Source organism: Nothobranchius furzeri, chromosome 2, assembly GCF_043380555.1.
Source record: "Nothobranchius furzeri strain GRZ-AD chromosome 2, NfurGRZ-RIMD1, whole genome shotgun sequence".
Classification (NCBI taxonomy): Eukaryota; Metazoa; Chordata; class Actinopteri; order Cyprinodontiformes; family Nothobranchiidae; genus Nothobranchius; species Nothobranchius furzeri.
Genome location: NC_091742.1, coordinates 12,218,041 through 12,239,700, shown reverse-complemented (window position 1 = coordinate 12,239,700; position 21,660 = coordinate 12,218,041). Strand labels below are relative to the sequence as shown.

The 21,660-nt window shown below is 42.4% G+C and overlaps 1 protein-coding gene across 1 annotated transcript; it reads left to right on the top strand.

Annotated features, from left to right (window-relative positions):
• The first annotated feature begins 10,493 nt into the window (after positions 1-10,493).
• On the top strand, positions 10,494-20,452 carry clu (clusterin). Its single transcript, XM_015947665.3, has 10 exons — positions 10,494-10,640; positions 13,683-13,823; positions 13,906-14,054; positions 14,139-14,309; positions 14,394-14,564; positions 14,728-14,929; positions 16,128-16,268; positions 16,656-16,873; positions 19,698-19,882; positions 19,997-20,452. Exons 2-10 carry the CDS (start codon positions 13,703-13,705, stop codon positions 20,007-20,009), a joined length of 1,371 nt encoding a protein of 456 aa, XP_015803151.3. The 5' UTR covers positions 10,494-10,640; positions 13,683-13,702; the 3' UTR covers positions 20,010-20,452.
• Positions 20,453-21,660: the final 1,208 nt, after the last annotated feature.

The window sequence follows — 21,660 nt, the reverse complement described above, 5'->3', positions numbered from 1 at the left end:
ACAAAGACGAGGATTTTGAATTGTGAGCGATAGCAAATCGGAAGCCAGTGCAGAGAGGCCAGAACCGGACTGATGTGGTCCCGTTTCCTGATCCCAGTCAGGAACCTGGCAGCGCTGTTCTGCACAACCTGTAGGGTTGTGTTGACTGCCACAACCATGCATATAGAGAGTTGCAGTAGTCAAGCCGAGAAATAACAAAGGCATGCAGTACCCGCTCCAGGTGGGCTCTCGACAGCATAGGCTTGATTTTAGCAAGGCGTCTCAGGTGAAAGAAACTGGACCGGACCACAGAATTGATGTGAGCGTCAAATTTAAGTCCTACATCAAGTTTCACCCCCAAACTGGTAACAACTGGTTTTGAGTATGGAGAAAGAGGGCCAAGATCAGCATAACGATCCACATTCCTGCTGTTGGGGTGAAAAACAATGAGCTCTGTCTTTCCCTCATTCAGATGTAGATAGTTGGACATTAGCCAAGACTTCACCTCATTAACACAGGAGACAAAGGACTGAATAGAGTGACCTTTCTCCTGACACAATGGAGAGTAAATCTGGCAATCGTCAGCATACAGATGGAATGATAGGCCATGTTTACGAAAGATTGACCCCAGAGGTAGCAGATAAATGGCAAACAAAAGAGGACCAAGGATCGACCCCTGCGGGACCCCCCAGCGGAGCCCCTCCCAAGAAGAAAAAACATCACCCAGTTTAACACAGAATGTCCTGTTTTGGAGATACGATCTAAACCAATCCAGAGCTGACCCTTTGATCCCAACTCATCGTTCCAAGCGATCGAGTAGAATCGCGTGGTCAACTGTGTCGAAGGCTGCTGTTAGGTCTAACAACAGAAGCAGCACAGATGTACCCTGATCTAGTGATAGATAGATGTCATTTAGGACCCTCAGTAGAGCAGACTCTGTGCTATGGCCAGACCTGAACCCTGATTGAAAAACCTCAAACAGATCAGAGTCAGCTAAATGTGAGACCAGCTGCTGATAAACGACTTTCTCAAGCAGTTTAGATGTAAAGGGCAGGGTAGAGATAGGCCTGTAATTTTCTATCACAGAGACATCAGCACCAGGTTTCTTCAGGGTCGGCCGGATAACTGCTGCTTTCAAAGCAGCTGGGAGGACCACACCTGTGCTGAGGCTCCCATTGATAATCTGACCAAGTGAAGGGCCAAGGCACGGAAAGGCAGCCTTCCAGAGACGAGGTGGCAGAACGTCAAGTGGAGAGCCAGATGGCTTCTGTCTCGCAACTAGCTTATTCAGCTCAGAGTATGAAATTGTATTGAGGGAGCTCAGGGTGGGTGGTGATGGATGAACTGGAACAGGGTCAACAGAGTTACCTGAAATGACTGCTCTAATGCCCGACACTTTATCAACAAAGAATTTGTGAAAAGCTTCAGAGTTTCCAGCAGCTGTAGGAGACATGGAGCTAGGCTCCTGATACACCAGAACAGAGTTTAGCGTTTTGTAGAGAATCTTAGGATTATTGGAGTTTGTCTCAATGATGTCTGCAAAATAGGCCATTCTGGCGGCCTTCACTGCATCCTGATAAGCAACCAGAGATGCTCTGAACATCTCACGCGAGACCTGTAGGCCATCCTTTTTCCACTTTCTCTCCGAGGATCTACACGCCCGCCTGCAAGCCCGTGTGACATCAGAGAGCCATGGCTCCCTCCTAGGCCGAGACTTGCACAGTTTGAGAGGGGCAACCACGTCCAAGACCTGATTACAAAGTACATCAAAGTGTTGTGAATAGTGATCAACGTTAGATGGATCTGGGTTAAAGGTCTCTAACCTTACAGACATACAGTCCACAAACTTTGAAATAGTTTCTGCATCCAGGGCTCTGAACCTAGTAGCTGGAGCTTCACACACAGGGACAGGACATGGCAACGTAACATCACAGAGTATTGGAGAGTGGTCAGAGAACACAGGAGGCAAAGTCACAAGGTTCATGATGGGTAGACCATAAGAGATAACCAGGTCCAGGGTGTGACCCCTGGCATGAGTTGGGGATGATACCCATTGAGTTAGATTGAATGAATCTAGCAAATTAAAAAAAAACTTTAGCAAGCACATTATCAGGACAGCAGATATGGATGTTAAAATCACCAAAAAATAGGACATAGTCATATTTTAGGATGCAGTCTGCCACAAGATCACAGAAATCATTAAGGAAGTTAGAGTCAGTCTTTGGAGGGCGATAAATCAGCACAACAAGCAGGCGGGGGGAGATGCACAGTTCAAATAAGCACAGTTCAAAGGAAGAAAATGACATGGTGGGTGTAAGCTGTTTACAAGGAAAGCTGGATTTAAAAACAAGAACCAGCCCTCCACCTCTGCCCCGTGGTCTGGGGGTATTAAAACACGAGCAGCCAGGTGCTATCAGCTCGAGTAGGGAACTTGTGTCACCAAACAGGATCCAGGACTCACAGATGCAGAGAAAACCCAAGTCATGCTGAATAAAAAAGTCACGAAGAATAAAAGTTTTGTTCAGCACAGACCTGGCATTGACCAAACCAAACCGGGTCTGCAGCGGGGCTGCAGCACCAAGATCGCGCACGGACCCAGTCCCCTCTGTGCCCGTAACCGAGCGCAGATTCTCCCAGCAAACCCCAGTCTGGCGAGATCTTCGAGCCGATCGGCCGTGGCGCGGTGCCGGTTCACCCTCAGAGCCGGCCGAGTTCCCTGAGCAGGGCGCCGAGTAATCCAGGAGACATCTCGGAACCATCGGGTCAGAAGCTGGGCCGGATCGGGCCAGCCGCTTGTTCAGGGATCCAGGCCGACGTCTCACGCGCCGGCTACCTCTCTTTCCTCGTCTTCTCCGATGCTTCCTTCTCGAGCTGGGGCAGACAGAGGGCTGACACAACACGGCTTGGGTGGAGAGAGCACGCGGGCAGTTCAACCAGCAGCATCGTCGGTGAGGTTCATGGCTCACACAGCCCGGTTCCCAGCGCGCGCTGCCGGCGACATCAACGGAAGGACGAAGCCTCAGCAGCGCAGCTCGATCATGTCAGCAGAGGATCCACACCATTCAAAAAAGGGATCAGCGACAAGAAAAGTGCATAAAAGCCAATAAAACGCCAATAAAATCCAATAAAAAGCAAGGTATCAGTGCGTAAAGAGGACGAGCAGCTCGCAGCGTGACCGTGCGCAAGCGCCATCTTACCCTTACTCTCAACATTATTAGAACATTATTCTAATTGTTCTCAAAGAAAACGAAACAGGGAGTAATGCGGTACAAAAGTAATTAATTACTGTAATGCATTGCTTTTTGCTGTAATGTGGTAATGTAAGACATTACAGGGAAAGAAAATGGTAATATTTACTCGGTACAATTGTCAGTAACGCGGTAATTACAATGCATTTTTAAACCCAGAATCAAGATGTGTTCCTTAAAAATTCAAATTGCGGGAAACCCAAAGAAAGATCAAGTATCTGCATATATTACGTCATTTATGGACTCAGCTTTGCGGGCAGAGAGGACGCAGCGGTACGCGCTAACGGACCGCGGTCAAGTGAGCCGTCATTTGTGAGCCGCGGTCAAGCCAGCCGCATCTTATCCGCCACGAAAATTTCATTGCGCGTTTACAACAGTCAACGGCTCAACTACTCCAGCTGCGTCCTGCATGCGGCCGCTGCAACATTCACAAATTCGCTCCACTAAATCAAAATAATTCACTTGCGATCGTTCGACAGCGCATATTCTCTGGTATTTTGTGCTTTTCTGACGTGCTTTGCTTCATAATCTGTACCCCGGTGATTTCAACTCATTACTGCTGGAGCGCCGCGCATGTGAAGATCCCTTTGGCTGATAGAAAGTAGGAAGTCTAGGAAACAGTTTTTTCTGGAAGACGGAGAAAACATGCAGCATGCAGGAAGGTTAGAGAGAGAAAGGGCAGGAAATTATTCAAATAAAATCAAGAAAACATAAAAAAGTGCTTGAAAAGAAAAAAGTAGGTAGATTTATCCCCAATACACATTTTTACCAGTGAAAAGCAATAATATATATACGCATTTAATATTTATACATGTGATAGAATCAGATCACACCAGAAGTCAGTGCCACATCCAGGGCCGTATCAAGGAATTTGGGGACCAAGGCTAATATAGGCTTTGTAATGTAGCAAGTCCATTACACAGGTTTTTCTATGATTGAAGGATAAATGAAACCAGACTCAATGATTGTTTTAATGTTTATTTGAAAGGGGTGAAGCGTTTGGACCAGTAAGAAGAGTTAGTATGAATATAGAAGATTTAAAGTGGTAAATAAATGATTGAATGTTTGTACTTACCTGTTTCCCTTGTGCTTCTGGAAGTGTTCCAGCTAAAAGAGTCCCCGGGGAGCTGGAGCACCTAAAGAAGGTTCTGGAGCATTCCATTCAGTAGGAATGGGAGGGGTGACCTATGAAATTGCTCCAGGAATGCAGATTAGTTTCACTGAATGTTTTTAGGATTGATTAAGGATGTTTCTATTTTTGTATTGTAATTATTTAATGAGATCTTAGAGATGATGATTTGAGTATAATTTAAGAGTATTGAAAGATTGTATTTTTGTATTTACCTGTGTCTGAGTTTTAGGATTAATCCAATTAGGCACACCTGTTATAAATACAGCTCTGTGTTTATTGGAGTTGAGTTGAGGGTTGAGTGTTGGATGGAGCGGCAGGCATGGATTTGTGCTGCCTAGATTTTAATTTTGTAAAATGTAAATAAAGTACACTTGGGTCTGCACTGGACAACGGCCTCCTCAGTATTACTTTTTAGTGATTATGTGAAGCCTTTTGAACCAACAAAGCTTTACAATCCAATTGTATTGAAAAAAGGTTCAAGGTTCGGTGCTTCAAAACTCTGTGAGGACATCTACTGGTAAATGTTTGTATTTCATTGTATTGTCAGCAAATTCTACTGAAAATGAATGGTGTATTGAACTTTATGGACAACGCATTAAAAAGCTTCCTCAGGATCATATAATAAAAGTATCTTGAATTTGAACATTACATTAAATATACTAAAATTGCTTTTCTTGGTGTGAATACTTGAAATGAAACAATGTTTATTTTTATGGGATACGTGATGAAATATATCTAATTTACACATATTAACATTCTCTACATATTCAAATATTTTACTTTTCACATTTCTATTGGATTATTAGGCAGGAATAATTAGCTCAATTTATGTATCTTTTTTAGAAATAGAGTAACAAAATGAAGATTAGAAAATTCACATAAGGATAGGACATACTAAATTCCATTACATGTACAACCAAACTGAAAAGCTCATCAACTATTATATTAATTACCAATAAAAGAAGAAAAATCATACCAAACTAGATTTTAATTTAATTAAAGGAAAATGACAGACGGTCTAAAAGATATAGCCCTACAATATGCACCAAGTATTACTACTATAAAGGTAATTTACTAGACTAGACCAAATACATTTTCAAACCTTATTTGGAGAGATTAAATTGAAACATTCCCACATCTCAGAACGCCCTCTTTTTGCCACAGGATCCATTTTTGCGACTCGGTGTTTAATCACTGAATCCTGAATCCTAAACCGTCAATCTCAGGTCATACAAACCCTTATGGCAAGCCAAATGAGCATTTATTCTGATATCAGGATATCAGCCAGAATTGTCATCAACATGTAAGCCATTTCTGTCCACTAGTCAACTAGTTAGCCATGTTTGTGTCAACTAGTTAAATATCGAGGGTGAAAATGTGCCCACTAGTTAACTAGTGGCAGCAGAAATGCGCACTAGTTAACTAGTGAACACATTTAGGCTTCAGTAGTTAACTAGTTGACACAAAAACTGCTCACTAGTTAACTAGTAAAAGCAGAAATGCATACCAGTCAGCTACTTGAAGGTATTTGAAGGGTCAAAATGTGCACACTAACTTGTGGTAGACATAAATGCGCACTAGTTAACTAGTGAACACACTGAGCAATACTAGTTAACTAGTAAGACTAAGATATGAAACATTTTAACTAGTTAACTAGAGAGAATTTAGGCCTTACTAGTTAACTAGTTGACATTTAGGCTGTCACTATTTAACTAGTTGACACAAACATGGCTGACTAGTTAACTAGTGGACAGAAATGGCTTACATGTTCATGACAATTCTGGCTGATATCCTGATATCAGAATAAATGCTCATTTGGCCTACCTTAAACCTGCGCCTCTCGGTTTGCGTTGCTTTAAATGTTTGAAACAACGTGTGAAGCGGTCACGTGGGTGGAAGGGTGAATCGAAGCATCGTTGCTCATTGGTCACGTGACTTTCAGTAAACAAATCAAGCTCCGACTCAGTGCTTTGCTCTGCGGTGGTTCGTTTTGGTGATACAAGCTTCGAATCCTGTGTGTCACAGGTAACATCACTATTACTTTTCCTCCTGAGCGCATGAGGGTCATTCTGACAAGTGCCTCGGCGCCACAATTGGTGTCAGAAGTTTTGCCTGCGTGAAGTGCTGAGGATGACCACAAAGATGCAAACAAGGAAAGCGCAGCCAGTGCAATATGAAGAGCCTGAGGTGGACTCAAGTGCATCTGCTGATCAGGGAGCTGCAAGAAGGGGCACCACTGAGGAGAAGTTGGAGGAATTGGCAGAGCTGGTGAGGGTTCTTGCAAAGTCTCAAACAACCACAGAGCAGCATCTGGAAAAGGAAGCAGCAAGACAAGACTGGAGATGGAAGGACATGCAGCACCAATTTAGAGAAATCCAGTCTTTGGTGCATCAAGTTATCCAACGACCTCCTGATCAAGAAGAAGTTTCTGTCCCCCCTGCTGACCAGCAAGAGAATGAGGAAAGAACCAGTTATGCTGACCAGGACAGACATCACAGAGAGTCAATCTTCCACAGAGAGCCAAAGTTGTTGCCATTATCACCAGGGGATGATATTGAACATTTTCTGACTATACTTTCGAAAGGATGGCTCAAGTCTGTAGGTGGCCAAGAGGGGAATGGGCTCTCCGTCTGGTAGCTCTGCTGACTGGTAAGGCCCGAAGTGCATATGTGCTCATGGACATTTCTGACACTGAAGATTATGATAAAGTAAAAACAGCTATCCTAGAAAAATATGAAATCACTTCAGAAACCTACCGTCAAAGATTTCGGTCTACACAGATGGTTCCAGACGAAACTCCTAAAGAGCTGTATGTGAGGCTGAAGGATCTGTTCTCAAAGTGGGTAAAACCTGACGAATCTTCAAAACAACAGATCTCAGAGAAGCTGATTTTGGAGCAGTTCCTGAGAATGGTTCATCCAGACCTAGAAGTATGGATCCGTGAGCGAGACCCCAAGACAGCGGTAAGAGCAGCGGAACTGGCGGAGGTTTTTCTGGCTGCAAGGAAAGGATCCGGTCGGACAATCCTTGGACAAGGTTCTACACGGTTCCAGAGGGAGAGGGACAGAGAAAATGGACCCAGAGACCAAGCACAGAGTAAGTCCGATGGGGGTGAAAGGGGTTTTGGTCCACATAGGGCAGGGTCTAAACTAAGGCAGTTTACAGCTAATAAGTACCATAAGCCAAATCCTGGGAGCCCCCTCCACCTCACTCCCTGCTCAGTTAATATAAGATGGCAGCGTGCTGAGAGTACAGATTGTTGTTGCTTTTATTTAGTAAACAATCATTTTAAAGCACTGTTATTATATCTGACTGTTTTTAACAGCAATCCTAGCTCAGATACCACATCACCTTCCAAATATGTCATGAGCTCACTGAGCGTCACATGACCAGATCCATATTGAAGTTGTATTGGTGAAAGTAACTTAGAGTAATGCAAAAGTAGTGTAATGCCTTATATTTTAAAATCAGTAATATTGTAATGTAATGAATTACTTTAAATGGGGGTAACACGTAATAAATAATGCATTACAGTTTTGAAGTAACTTGCCCAACACTGTATTTGACATCACTGACCTTTGATCTCTTTCCCGTGTTTAATAGCTTGGTTACACTGCGGTGGGTGGATGGATCTGCACGTAAAAACACACAGATTGTTTTGTTTGTTTTTGCAGCAGATAAGTTCATATAGAACAAGAAATGTTTAAATAAAACACATTTTGGCAGCTTTGTTTTTAAAATCTACTTAGTTGGATGTTGTCACACAGCAATGTGCTGATATGCACATAACACTTTGGAGTGGTTTTGATGACATCATAAGGTTTATTTTATCAGTACATTACAGTCACTTTATACACTTCATACTACAGAACTACCTCAGTCTTTTGTGGCAAAGATTCAATAAGGTACTGGAAACATTCCTCAGAGGTATTGGTCCATATTGACATAATGGCATCACGCAGTAGCTGCACATCCATGATGCGAATCTCCCGTTCCTCTACATCCTAAAGGTGCTCCATTGGATTGAGATCTTCCAACTGTGGAGGCCATCTGAGTACAGTGAACTCATTGTCATGTTCAAGAAACCAGTCTGAGAAGATTCAAGCTTTATGACATGGTGCATTATCCTGCTGGAAGTAGCCATCAGAAGATGGGTACCCTGTGGTCATAAAGGGATGGACATGGTCAGCAGCAATACTCAGGTAGGCTGTGCTGTTGCCACGATGATCAATTAGCACTAAGGGGCCCAAAGTGTGCCAAGAAAATGTCTCCCACACCATTACATCACCACCACCAGCAGCATGAATCAAGGATGGATCCATGTTGTCATGTTGCTGATGCCAAATTCTGACCCTACCATCTGAATGTTGCAGCAGACATCCAGACTCATCAGACCAGGCAACATTTTTCCAAACTTCTATTGTCCAGTGTTGGTGAGCCTGTGTGTTAGCTGACAGGAGTGGCACCCTGTGTGGTCTTCTGCTGCTGTAGCCCATCTGCCTCGACCTGCTGTGCGTTCAGAGACGCTCTTCTGCATATCTTGGTTGTAACGAAGGGTTATTTGGGTTACTGTTGCCTTTCTATCAGCTCGAACCAGTCTGGCCATTCTCCTCTGACCTCTGGCATCAACAAGGCATTTTCATCCACAGGACTGCCGCTCACTGGATGTTTTTCCTCTTTTGGACCATTCTCTAGACGGTTGTGTGTGACTATCCCAGAAGATCAGCAGTTTCTGAAATACTCAGACCAACCCGTTTGGCACCAGCAACTACGCCACGTTCAAAGTCACTTAAATCACCTTTCTTCCCCGTTCTGAAGCTCTGTTTGAACTGCAGCGGATCGTCGTGACCATGTCAGTATGCTCAAATGCGTTGAGTTGCCACCATGTGATTGGCTGATTAATAATTTAAGTGTTCTCAATAAAGTGGCCAGTGAGTTTTTGTTCATGTTTGCTTTCAGATTAGTTTGAAAGAAATTTTAATGTAATTAATATGAATTATTGTTTAGTTCACCAACTAAAAAACAACACTTTAGGTATAAATTTAGTTTTTTATGCAGAATTCATTCAAGGTAGTTTCAGAAATATTTAGCTTGGATAAATACAACTAGGCAACACTGTGGTGTGTTGGGTTGAACTGCATTTTTCATGTTTTCCTGCAACTTCCTGCCAAAAACTATGTAGGTCGTGTTAATTGGGGATTTTGAACTAATGAGTCTGCAGGATTGTTTACCTTTTTTGCTTCTTTGTGTTTGTCTGGTGACCTGCAAGTTATAGTTTCTGCTCTGAGCAGAGTTGAGCAATGGAGGAAAATGTTATTTTCACGAAAGCATCTTACCAAATATTAAACAATCATTTAATGTGTCATCAGTGTAAAGAATGCTGCTTGTTGTTGCATTACAAAGCTCCATGTTGCTCATCCTGGTTTCAAAGTGGTGGTTGTGTTGTGGTTGGAAACATCAGACATTTTAGATGAGTCACAGTCTGTGAATCAGATGTTTGTCTCCCTGCTCAGCAGCGTTCAGCTCTGCCGATAAATCTGAAAACTTCTGGAAAGGTCGTCATGCGTCACGGCCATCAAGTCACCGGAAATAAACGCTGCAGTCACCGAAAACATGGTTGCATTTCAAAATAAATGTTTGTTTTTTTACTCCACATTTGTGTAAAAGAAGGTAAATTTGAACAAGTAACATAATCTCACTGGAGCTTAAACCTTGTTCTGTTTGAAGTCCGCTCTTATTCAGTGACACAAATGTGAAAATTATGGAAGAAATAAAAGATTTAACAGTAATGTGAGATTAAAAAGTAACCTAGTAGCATAGCTTATTTTAGCAAAAAAGATGTATTGTAGACAAAATGATCTGTTATCGCTTCCATTTTTCTAAATATAATAAAATCAAACAATACATTAAATCTCACTGAGACAAATACATATTTTTGTGTATCTCATTAAAACATTTTAGGAGCAGTGTGCTTATCAGCTAACAACCAGCTATCTGTAGCATTACCTTTAAATGTCATTCTATTTCAATAAATCCTCGTGTTATATGTTTGCCATGAATTTCAAACACTAAATATGTCTTTCGTTTTGTTTGTGTTCAACTCGACTAAACGTTCCTGTTAGTTTTATTCTGAAGGGTCAGGCAGGAAGTTGGTGTGTTGTTACGTCGCTGGGACGCCGTTGATGCTGCAGCCTCCCTGCACCGTTCCCGTTAGCCTCCTGCTGAACATAAATACCGGCAGCAGCGGCACTGGTGTGGCTTCAGATCCAGGAAATTCAGAGGTGAGTCTCAGGAACTTTCTTTCTTTTTTAATCTTTTGCACCAAAGGGATGCGCATTAAGATAAATGATGCTTTTTCGAGTTCAAACCGCTTCAGATACTGTTTTATTGTCAAATGATAATTGTAATAAGAATAACATTTTGTAAGTAGAATCTTTAAAAATCTATTATTTAGGTCTCTGCTGTTGATTTATGGTGCAAACATGCATGACTGGTGTTTGTTTTGCTTACCCACGGGTGTGACCTGATTAAAAGCAACTGGATTAGTTTAGATGACGTCACTCTTTGGTTGGTTTACCTTACAGACATCAGCATAAACACTGCAAAATAAGAAAAGAAAATTCAACCAAAACAATAAATTTGTCAGTTTTTTTTTATTATCTAACAGACATTGTAAACAGCATCAATGTATGCTGTTAATTTATGATCCCGCTGACAGAACTTAAAGTTTTTATACATGATTTATTTGTGTTCATTTAAAGATGACCTTGATTTTCTGCATGGCTGTTTAAAAAAAGTTCCTTCTGGGTGCACAAATCCCCAAACACTTAAAATAAGGTGGAAATGGGGCCACACGTGTAAGCGTCCCATTTGCAGAAAAGATTAGTCGTTCTCACCTTACATGAACCTTAATTATAACCTTATATCTCCGTAGGATGAAGGTGTTTTGATTTTAAATGCAAACATCAAAAACATTCATCCTAAATATTAAAATACAGCAAAAACAATATATTATGTTTAATTGCTTCATGCAGGATGTGAAAACATTAAAATAGGCTTAGGAGTCTCTTAAATTCCAAAGGAGATGTTCTGCAGGCTTAAATTTTCTTTAGGATGAAAGTTTATTATTAATAATAGTAGTAGTAGTAGTAATAATAATAATAATAACGATAACTGGTTATTATGGAAAAGAAAAACAATCTTTGCAATCTTGTCTTTTTACAAACTATTAAGAAGTCCATCTGTAGTGCAGTGGGTGGAGGGTGCTGCAACATCTGGAGGAGTGTTGGTATTTCAGTTGTGTAACCAGAATCCCTGCAGCTGTGGCTCTGCAAACAACGCCGTCCGACTCCTACCTTGTCTGACTTTCTCTGCTGTTTTCTCTCCTCTGACGCACGTTTTGTTCTTTCCACCCACTACAGTTTGCCATATTTTCACATTGCTGTTTCCACAACTGATATTTAAAATCTAAATGTTTAGGACAAAATGAAAAATGCTTTACCAGAGATTTATCATCAAATAAATCATGAGCTCTTTGTGTTTTATGATGTCTGTTCTTCCGCAGTGGGTTTTAAGCCTGCAGTTAAATTGAATAACCTTAAAAATGAAAGTTGTTCAAACAAAATATTAACTCAACTTGACCTGAAAATCATTAAACATTGATCTGGTGATTACATAAATGTGGTGGTTTGGAATGAAGAAGCTGCTGCTTCTGTGTTTTTCTTGTTACCATCGAAACAGGTGGTGATGGTGGGCGTGAAGGTGACGGTGGACAATAATAAACCATAAAATGTGATTAAAAGATGAAAAAATAAAGTCGTTTACATCTAAACCAGCTTTGTTTGTTTTGATTCGGCCCAGACTAAACAATAAAAGAACCTTGAGATAATAATCGTGAGAAACTTCAGCAGACTAAATCACTGAAGGCCAATAAATCCAGACCTAAAACTGTTAGTTTTTATTAACGTAGAGCAAAACCATCAGATCTGTTGGATTCTTCAGTTTCACAAAATATCCATGGTTTGGATGTTTATATTTTCTAGAAGTTTCATATATCAAAATTTCTGTCAGCTGCATAGTTTGGTGCTTGGTTGATGTGTTAATTCCACACGAGAAGAGTATATTCTACTACCAAAGAAAATGGAAGTACATATTTTTATTGTGAAGACGAGTTGTCGTGGTGATTTATTAGTTAGGAGTTGAGTGTTTTTTTGGTAACGAATCCTCTGATCCTTCATCCATCTGCCAACTCCTGCAATAGTTTGGTTACCTGTAAGGCGCCGTGCACAAATTCAAATGTCACCATTTTGCAACAGCAGAGACCTTTCCAAGGAATAAACCAAATCCCTGCAGATTTAGGATTGAATGTTTGTCTTATTCTTTTACTGTAATTTGTATTAGACATTATAATTTAGTGAGCCGCTTTGAATGGCAGAAGCCTACTAATCACCTGCTGATTGAAAACAGGTGTGTTGAAGCAGGGTTAAAACCAAAACGTGCTGGATACCGGCCCCCTAGGACCAGGATTGGGCACCCCCTGCTGTAAAGCGTCATTTTAGCACAAATGATCTAAACATTCAATAACTATTTTCTCCTAAAAAATCTGCACCAACTCTTCTTCTGCAAAACAATGACATCATCAGCAAAAGCAAACAGTTTTCTTTAAGGAGATGTTTCTATTTTGTAACTTTCAGCAGCAAATTTCAATGTGTTGCCATGGAGACGGGAGTTTTAGTTTTATTCTGTTTATTTAAACCATGACTCATTCATTTAGTCTTCGTTATTTAACATGAAATCTTCTGTTTCCAGCATGAGATGCAAATCCTAAATGTTTCCTGTGCTTATAGACAAAAAATGATTGTGTGAAGTGTTAGAGAACATTAATTACACCGCCCAGATAAATCAGCACACAGATGAGAGTTCGTCTTTCTGGTAGATTCCTCGTCTTTTATTTATCCTGCGTGCGTCTGAGGAGATAAAACAATCTGAAGCGGCAGTCTGCTGAATCAGCTGACCTCAGAGAGGGATGGGTAAACAGAGAAAGGTCCTGCTGTTTGGTTTCATAATGATGCTTTTCACGGGAACAGCCGGTCAGTGTCACAGGAAGGGCTGATCTGAGGTCAGTGTGAGCTCAAGACAAACATAATGATCAGTTATTTTGGTGTTTTGCTGAGTAATGCTTGAAACTGCAGAGCAAACATCTCATTTTTCTGCAGCGTAGATCCATCCGTCTCCTCTGCAGCCGCAGGTCTCCCCCTGCTGGACCCTCACTGTCATTACAGCAACTTTAAACTTTTCTTTTTTAATTTACTCGTCATTTCCAGCTCCCTTTGAGTCAGAGAGGATGCTAATAATAATGATGATGATGAAGAAGAAAGGCTCTAAGGAGTCCCTGGCTGTGATGGCTCTTGCCCTTCTGTCCTCGGCCAGCTGCATCCTCCCGCCATCGAGGGAAGATCTTAATGGTAAAGTTTGAACGGACAGATTCCCAGGTTCAAACTGATATTTTCTACATGACATTTTCATTTTCTCATAATTGATCTTCAGAGATCTCCGTCCAGGGAGAGAGGTATCTGGACAAACAGATTGAAAACGCCATTGGCGGCGTGAAGGAAATGAAAAATGTGATGCAGAAATCTTCTGAAGACCACAAGAAGTTTTTGGATGCTCTGGAGAAAACAAAGCAGCAGAAGGAGGTAAAGAAGACAGGAAGAAATGTATTTTATGTGTAAAAATTCTTCTAGACTCATTTATATGTGATGAGCTTTGTTTGGATGCAGGAGGCGATACGGACGGCTGAGGAGATGGAGGCCAAACTGGAGAAGGAGGAGGAGGTCTGTAACGAGACGATGAAGGCTCTGTGGGAGGAGTGTAAGCCCTGCCTGAAGAACACCTGCATTAAGTACTACTCCCGTACCTGCAGCAGTGGATCTGGGCTGGTGGGACGCCAGGTCAGACACACGCACTTCTCTGGGAAACCTGCCACTCCTGAAAAAGGTTTTGATCAAAGCCAAACGTCCTCTCTGAATCCACAGCTCGAGGATGTGCTGAACAGAACATCTCCCTTCTCCATCTGGATCAACGGGGAGCGGATCGACACGCTGGAGCAGGAGGGACGGCGACAGAGCAAAAAGTTCAGGAACGTGGAAGAAAAATACACAGAGATGTCAGAAGGAGTGGAGAGCATCTTCTCAGATAGCATGAAGGTATCGCCGAGCGCGGATTAGCACACGACACCAGGAGTACTGGATCTGCTGGAGATTCTAATCCCCTTCCAATAGGAAAAGGACATTTTATCATGTGATCCAATCCTGCTTTGACAGAAACAATAAAAAATGACCTAATCAGCTGTTTGCGTTTTTTTCCCAGGTGGCTGATCATGTCCACCCTCCCATGTTCTTTTTCCCGAGATTCCTGGCTCCGGTCATGCGCCGCAGCAGGAGCATCCACACGCTTTTCCACGATCCCTTCCACAACTTCCAGAGTTTGTTCTCCCCCATGATGGGCAGGAACCTGTTTGGCTCCATGGATGCCATGACAGACCTGGACTCTGACACTCCAACAAATCAGGGTAAATTAATGCTGATTAAGGCCTAGTCCACACGTAGCCGGGGTTTTTTAAAAACGAATATCCACCCCTCCAAAAACTTGCATCCACACCACCGCGTTTTAAAAACAGACTCTGTCCACACGTACCCGGATAAATACGTTGTTAAGGACATGCCAGACCTGTAGGCGGCAGTACTTCCCCCGTTCTTAACCTCGTCCTTCGTCTGTGGTCTTCCGCAAGGAGCAGTAAATCCTCTTGAAAAAACAAACGAGCAAAAAGCGCTTGGACAATTGATGGATCGGGTAGTGACAGAGCGCAGCTCTGAGGGCTTCCATGATGCCGGCCAGTGTAAACACAGGTCGCACACGTGATTGTCAGCATTGTTTTGTCGCGGAAAGTGACGTTGCGGACCTTAAAACTCCGGTTTTGCCTGTCCACACGCAGACACCCAAAACGGAGAAAACGCAGATCTTCACTTTGGCCGGAGTTTTTAAAAAGATCCGTTTTCGTGTGAAAAAACTCCGTTTTCGTGTGGATGACAGGCCAAAACGTAGGACAATATCTACGTTTTGGCAGATCCCCGGCTACGTGTGGACAGGGCCTGAGATATATTTGACCATTTTTACCTGACAAATAAATGTTTTAGTAAATAAAGTTTTCTTTTGACTTTTAAAATGTCCTGTCCATTTGCTTGCTTGCTTTTATTTTGAAAGTATATTTTAATTGTCAAATTAACAGTCAAATTTTAAAAGTAAACTCCTGACCTGTAACCTTTAAAGAGCAAGTCACCCCCAAATCAACTTTTTTTTCTGATAAACTATATAAATGTGTGTCTAATCGTGCTGCAGACACGTGTAGTCAATAGTTTTGCACTTTAGTGCATTTTACTTAAAATTTTAATTTTCTGCCTAAAACTGTCAGTGTTGTGCTGTTGTCAGGTAAAAACTCTGCACTGCGTTTGAATTTAAATCTGCCATCGCTATTGGCTAAGAGGTACCCTAGAACATTAGCTGGTACCATATGATGTCACAATGTCATTGTGAGCCTGTGTGAGTGTGTATTTGTTAGAGCTCCGCCCTCTCAGTCTGCTAGGCAACAGCATTTGTTGCATTTTTCAAACAGGAAGTAGGAGTGGAGTAATACTCTGGTAGGGGGTGACTTGCTCTTTAATGACTGAATAGACTCTGTGTGTGTGCGTGCGTGTGCGCGCTACCTGCAGACGGCAGCGTGAACGAGGACGTGATCATTACGAGGCCCTTTGGGAGCGGTAAAATGACCTGCAGGGAGATTCGTCGCAACTCTGCCGGCTGCATCAAGTTCCGTGATGAGTGTGAGAAATGCAAAGAAATCCAGCATCTTGGTGAGAGTGTTGATGTATTATTGATAATAAATCAACTTCCTGTTCTATTGACCTGTTTTCACATACCAATTATTAAAATTGTAACATTTGTCTTTGAATGAAGAAAAACAGTTTTTTTGTTTTGGTTTTTGTACCATCATTGTTTATAAGAGTGTTTTCTAAAATCTGACCTACTTCAAGTCTAATATTTTGACTTGCCTGCGTGTTAACCTGTGCTGCATTCCATTTAGAAGTTCAGCTCGTTAGCAGGAACCTGCTGCAGCCAGAGTGGAATGCAGCCCTCGTTAACACACCTGTGCTTCCATCAAGGTGTCTGTTGTGAGAACGGCTTCTCTGTGCAGCTTTTGTGATTTTTGTCGGATCATTTTTGACATTTGTCCCCAACAGACTGCTCTGGGAAGAAACCTCTGGAGGGTCCTCTGAAGGAGGAGCTGGAGGAGGCCCTAGCCATGGCCGAGCGGTTCACGCAGCAGTACAACGTCCTTCTGAAAAGGTTCGAGGAGCAGATGTTCAACACCTCCTCCATCCTGGACCTTCTCAACAAGCAGTTCGGCTGGGTGTCGTCTCTGGCTAACAACACCCAGGACGGCATCTTCCATGTTAAGGTGGTATGACATTTTAGTCAACTTAAAGCACCACTAAATAAGTTTCCCACTTCTCCCTCCTACTGATTGAAGACGAAATTACAACTGTCGTACACAACTCTGCCACAGCCTGCTGTAGCTAGCGCTAACAACGAGCTAATGCTAACATAAAGAAACTGATATATTAGTAAGCCACGAAGTAAAAAGATCCACACTGTTGGCCAAAATAATATTACATAAAAGTCCAGTAGCAACAAAGCCAGGTCACCATCAGTCAGCGATTGAGCCTCCTTTAGCTCCCTCAAACAAGTGAAGTCCACGCTGATGTTCACTCTGATTTTAGCTCTTTGCTTCGCCCTGTAATGGTGCGTGGCTCGGGTGCTAGCTGAGGGTAATTGGCTTCCACGCTCGAGTCAGCAAACATACTACTTGTTATGGTCGACAGAAAGAAAGCAGCACAAATGGGCAAGAATTCATTTTCCAAGCTTTAGTCGAAACCTACGTCACATATAGCGGTATGAGGCATCCATTTTAACTCCCACTTGCCCCTAGTGGTAGACACCAGAGGTGTGGCCAAGTCACTGCTTTGCAAGTCACAAGTCTTTCCAGTCAAGTCTCGAGAGAAGTCCAAGTCGAGTCCAAAGTCAATGATGTGGAAGTCCAAGTCAAGTCCAAGTCCTTAACTTTGAATTTTCAAGTCATAATCAAGTCATCTGTCCAACTTCAATTTAATGACAATGATAATAAATAAATCCCGGAAATAAAGCTTATTTTATTTGCTCAAACAAGTAGAAAATGCAAGTGAAAATGATTTTAAACAAAGTGCTGCTTCATTTAGCAGTAAATCAAACCCAGAACGAAGAATGGTTTATGATTTTTGTCCATGTCGTGCCACTTTTGTTCTAAAATATCAAATCTGATCAAGTCAACAGATGCAAGTCGATTCATGTCGCAAGTCATTGGTGTTCAAGTCAGAGTCAAGTCGTAAGTCTTTATAGATTTTATCAAGTCAAGTCAGAAATCATTAAAAATAATGACTCGAGTCTGACTCGAGTCCAAGTCTTGTGACTCGAGTCCACACCTCTGGTAGACACAGTTCTGAAAGGTAGATTACACATTTTCGCTCATTGTTTGAAAACTCACAGTAACCTTGCAAAGACAGTCTTGTGGGAAGTAACGTATTTTCCCTTCATACATGAAAAGAAGTAGCCTGGCCTGCCAGACTCGTCCTCTGTTTAGTTCTGCACAGAGAAGGGTCTGGGAGCTCTCCTATTCAAATAACCCCGCCCCCTGAGAATTCTAACCGAGCCAATCAGCACTGAGTAGCGTAGTCACACACCATAAAGCCGAGTTTGTCAAACATGGCGACTGACGCAGGGTTCGCTGCAGCTCTTTCCTCTGTTCTAAATTACTTGGACACGTCTTTAAATCAACAAGTAGAAGCGCTAAAAGCCTTTCTTCTAATGAAAGATGTTTGCGCTGTCACACACAACGACGCTCAGTTTCTCATAAACAACTAAGACAGAGGCGGAGTTCGCTGCAGCGCTTTCCTCCATGACACCATGACTTGAATGTCTTTAAAACCACAACAAGTGGAAGCGCTAAAAGCGGGGGGGATATTAAGAGCAACGTGTTCCTGCGGTGTCCATGAGGGCACACAGGGTTGGTTAGCGTTCCTCCTACGTCCGTCACAGCGGTGGGTGGGGTTTGAGCGGGTGCGCTTTGCCAACTTCCAGGGAGGTTTGCTACCGGACGACAAGATGAACAGCTCTCTACAGGGACTCGTTTCTCGTCATTCACTTTGAAAACCCGTTCAAAAGATTTGATTAGTTCATGAATGTCACATCACTACTCTGTGCAGATTTATCAGAGGACGAGTCTGGCAGGCCGGGCCAGAAAGGAAGTTGAAAATAATAGGTCTACTCTGCAACATCTGTAGTCATCTAGTAGCAACAGTAACAAGCTTATTCACAGTGAGGGTAAAATCATAAAAAAGGGCGAAGGATGCCCTCTAGTGGTGATACCTAGTATGAATGAATCACTTCAGTGACTGAGGTGCAATCAGGTCTTTTACTCCGAGGCTCCGCCATGATACAAAAAAAAAGCAAAATTATTCTTCAGTGTTTTATTAAAGGTCTGCAAACTGAAAAAGGTAACTGCTAGCCTTTAAGGGCTAGCTGCACAGTAAACAGCAAGTAGAGACCTCCCAAGTGTTCCTACCAGAACCACAAAACTGTTAAGTAAAGTTTCTGGTCAAGTTCATGGCCCAAGAACCACTGAAACCAGTTTGAATTCAACAGCTTCAAGTGTGAAAAACTCTTTAGTGTATTTATTTATTTGAAACAAGTTCACAGAGAAACAGTATTTTACTTCATTTTGAGATATGATCGTTCACTCAGAGTTTCACATGCTGACTGAACGTGAAAAAAGCCTTGAAACCCTATTTCCTGCATTAGCCGGGGAAACGTTCAGATTAGAAAAGCCAACGTCACATTACAAATTAACATTCATGGACTCACCCATCTTGGCTCGCAACCGAGGAAGGCTGCTGTTGTTTTAGTGTCCAGAAGAGAGCGGAGCACATCTCTGCTAGCAGAAGCTCACAGTTAGCATTAGCAACTCCAGTACATGCAGTGGTAGAGTTGTGTTTCTGTTAGCCAATCAGGGGCGAGAGGTCTGAAAATCGGGAAATAAGACTCCAAAACCTGCCGTCTGCTATACTGGCCAACTTTTACTTCCTGGGATGGGAGCGAGAGACTGACTCACAACACATTTACCAGAGATCTCTGCAAATGTATAGAATAAAACTTTAAACATAACTTTTCAGCTCTTTTTCCCGCTGCAGGTGGTGGCTACGGGCCCTGAGGTGCAATCAGGTGAGAAGGAGCCTGCAGACACCAGAGTGTCGGTGCAGCTCTTCGACTCTCCATCCATGAACTTCACCATCTCAGGCGACATCCCCTGGACCGACCCGAAGTTCTCAGAGGTTGTGGCTCAGGAGGCTCTCGACCGTTACAAGGAAACCAGCGTGTGAGTATGAAAATAAAAAATGTTTTCCAGCCAGCTGCAGGTTTTCTGTTAATACAGTGATGTCCACCAAAATCTGCATCAGTGACTTCTGGTTTCTTTGTCTTTCTCTTCTAGTTTGGTCAAATAGAATTCATCTGGATTTGCACTTGAACTGTTCACAAAACGCTCCAAATTCATCTAAACACAACTGAGTCCGCCTCCGAACCTCCAGTCCTACTTTTGCAACAAACACAACTAAAGGGTCATAACAAGTTAGTTCCGCTGTAGAAACTCCTTACAGGAAGGCCTAATAAGGTCTGAGCCGAGTCTCCTTTGCAAAAAATGTGCTTTTTAAATGTGTTTTAAGGAAATTAATTGCATCCTGCTGATCGATATCTGGTTTATGATTCATTAGAATGAAATATTTTACACATGTTCATTGAACTTTCTTTGATATGTCGTAGTGACTTTGCCGTTATTGTTGACAATTGTGTTACTGGAATTTGTAATTTGACAAATTTAAATTCTTTTTAGCTGCTTTGGAAAATAAAAACAGCAATAAATAGAATAAATTAAACCAGCTACAAACCATTTGGATTTTGGCTTCTTTCTAATAATCCTTGCTTGGACACAACACAAAAACAAAAGAGCACGGAGAGGTGTGGGTATAAAATATTGTGCCTTTTTTATTTTTGTGTAAAAATCACACAGCTGCTAGTTAAGTCTGCAGAGATACAGTACATCCATGCAGTTAAACATCTAGGATCCCACAGCCAAGAGAAGAGGAATTAAATAGAATATTCTTTCACTGTTAGTCAGCAAGGGATGTAAATTTACACGAATCCAAAAGTGTGCAACACACACACACACACACACATAGCATTCAATTGCCATCAAAGACTTATTTCCAGATGGATTGCTTCTGCCTGCCTGGATTGCCTTTTGGGTTTCGGGGGCGGGGGGCTGTTGTGCGAGCAAACGTCAAAACAATCCACGGAGGTTTTAATCAGGTTTTAAATGGCATCAGTTCCAGGTTCTGGAGACGAGATCGCACGCACACGGAACACACAACAGCAGAGACATAAAACAAGACAGGCCAGCCTCGTTACAAGGTCAGTCTGTCGCCATGGAAACCTGAACGCATGTTGGGGGAGTAAGACTTTAGAAAACGACCGACAAAACATCGATTTAGAAAATGAATCCAGAAACGAAAGTCCAGATGTTTTCTTCTTAAAGCATCTTTTAAATACGAGTGAGAGACGAGAACAAACATGCAGGCGGGGAAGGAAGGACAAACGTAAATGAGATGATGTGTAACAGGTGGTGGTGGTGGTGGTTGAGTTCAAAGTGCAGTGGGGTCATTCAGGTGTTCCCTTTCCTTGACTGGGTCACATTTAGCGGATTCCAGGTGATTAAAACAAAAACGATCACAAACGTACAGCAGATGGTTTTCTGGAAGATCTACGATACAAAACCGGAGGAAACTGCTCACACAGCTGAAGTGGAGCCGGTCTGTGGCGATGTGTCGCACACGCTTGCATAGCGCCGTCGTTCCTGATCGGAAAACAGCTTAAAACTCATCCTGATCCACAAGGTTGCAGGGAACCCCCCGATCAGAAACACGATTCTTCATTCACGCCGCCTTCCAAGTCTGTTTCCGCCAGAAGTGATTTCCCAAAGGCTGGAAGTTCAAGACCGAGGACAGCTGCAGCTAGCGGAGGAAATGGAGAGCTGAAATGCTGTCGTAGAAAACAAACTAACCAACGGGAATAACTGGCTGCTTGTCGTCTTTGAACGCA

Coding starts and splice junctions, on each gene's coding strand:
- clu (XM_015947665.3), top strand. CDS start 13,703: ATGCTAATAATAATGATGATGATGAAGAAGAAAGGCTCTAAGGAGTCC. Junction 13,824..13,905: donor ATCGAGGGAAGATCTTAATG/GTAAAGTTTGAA, acceptor ATTGATCTTCAG/AGATCTCCGTCCAGGGAGAG. Junction 14,930..16,127: donor TGACACTCCAACAAATCAGG/GTAAATTAATGC, acceptor CGCTACCTGCAG/ACGGCAGCGTGAACGAGGAC.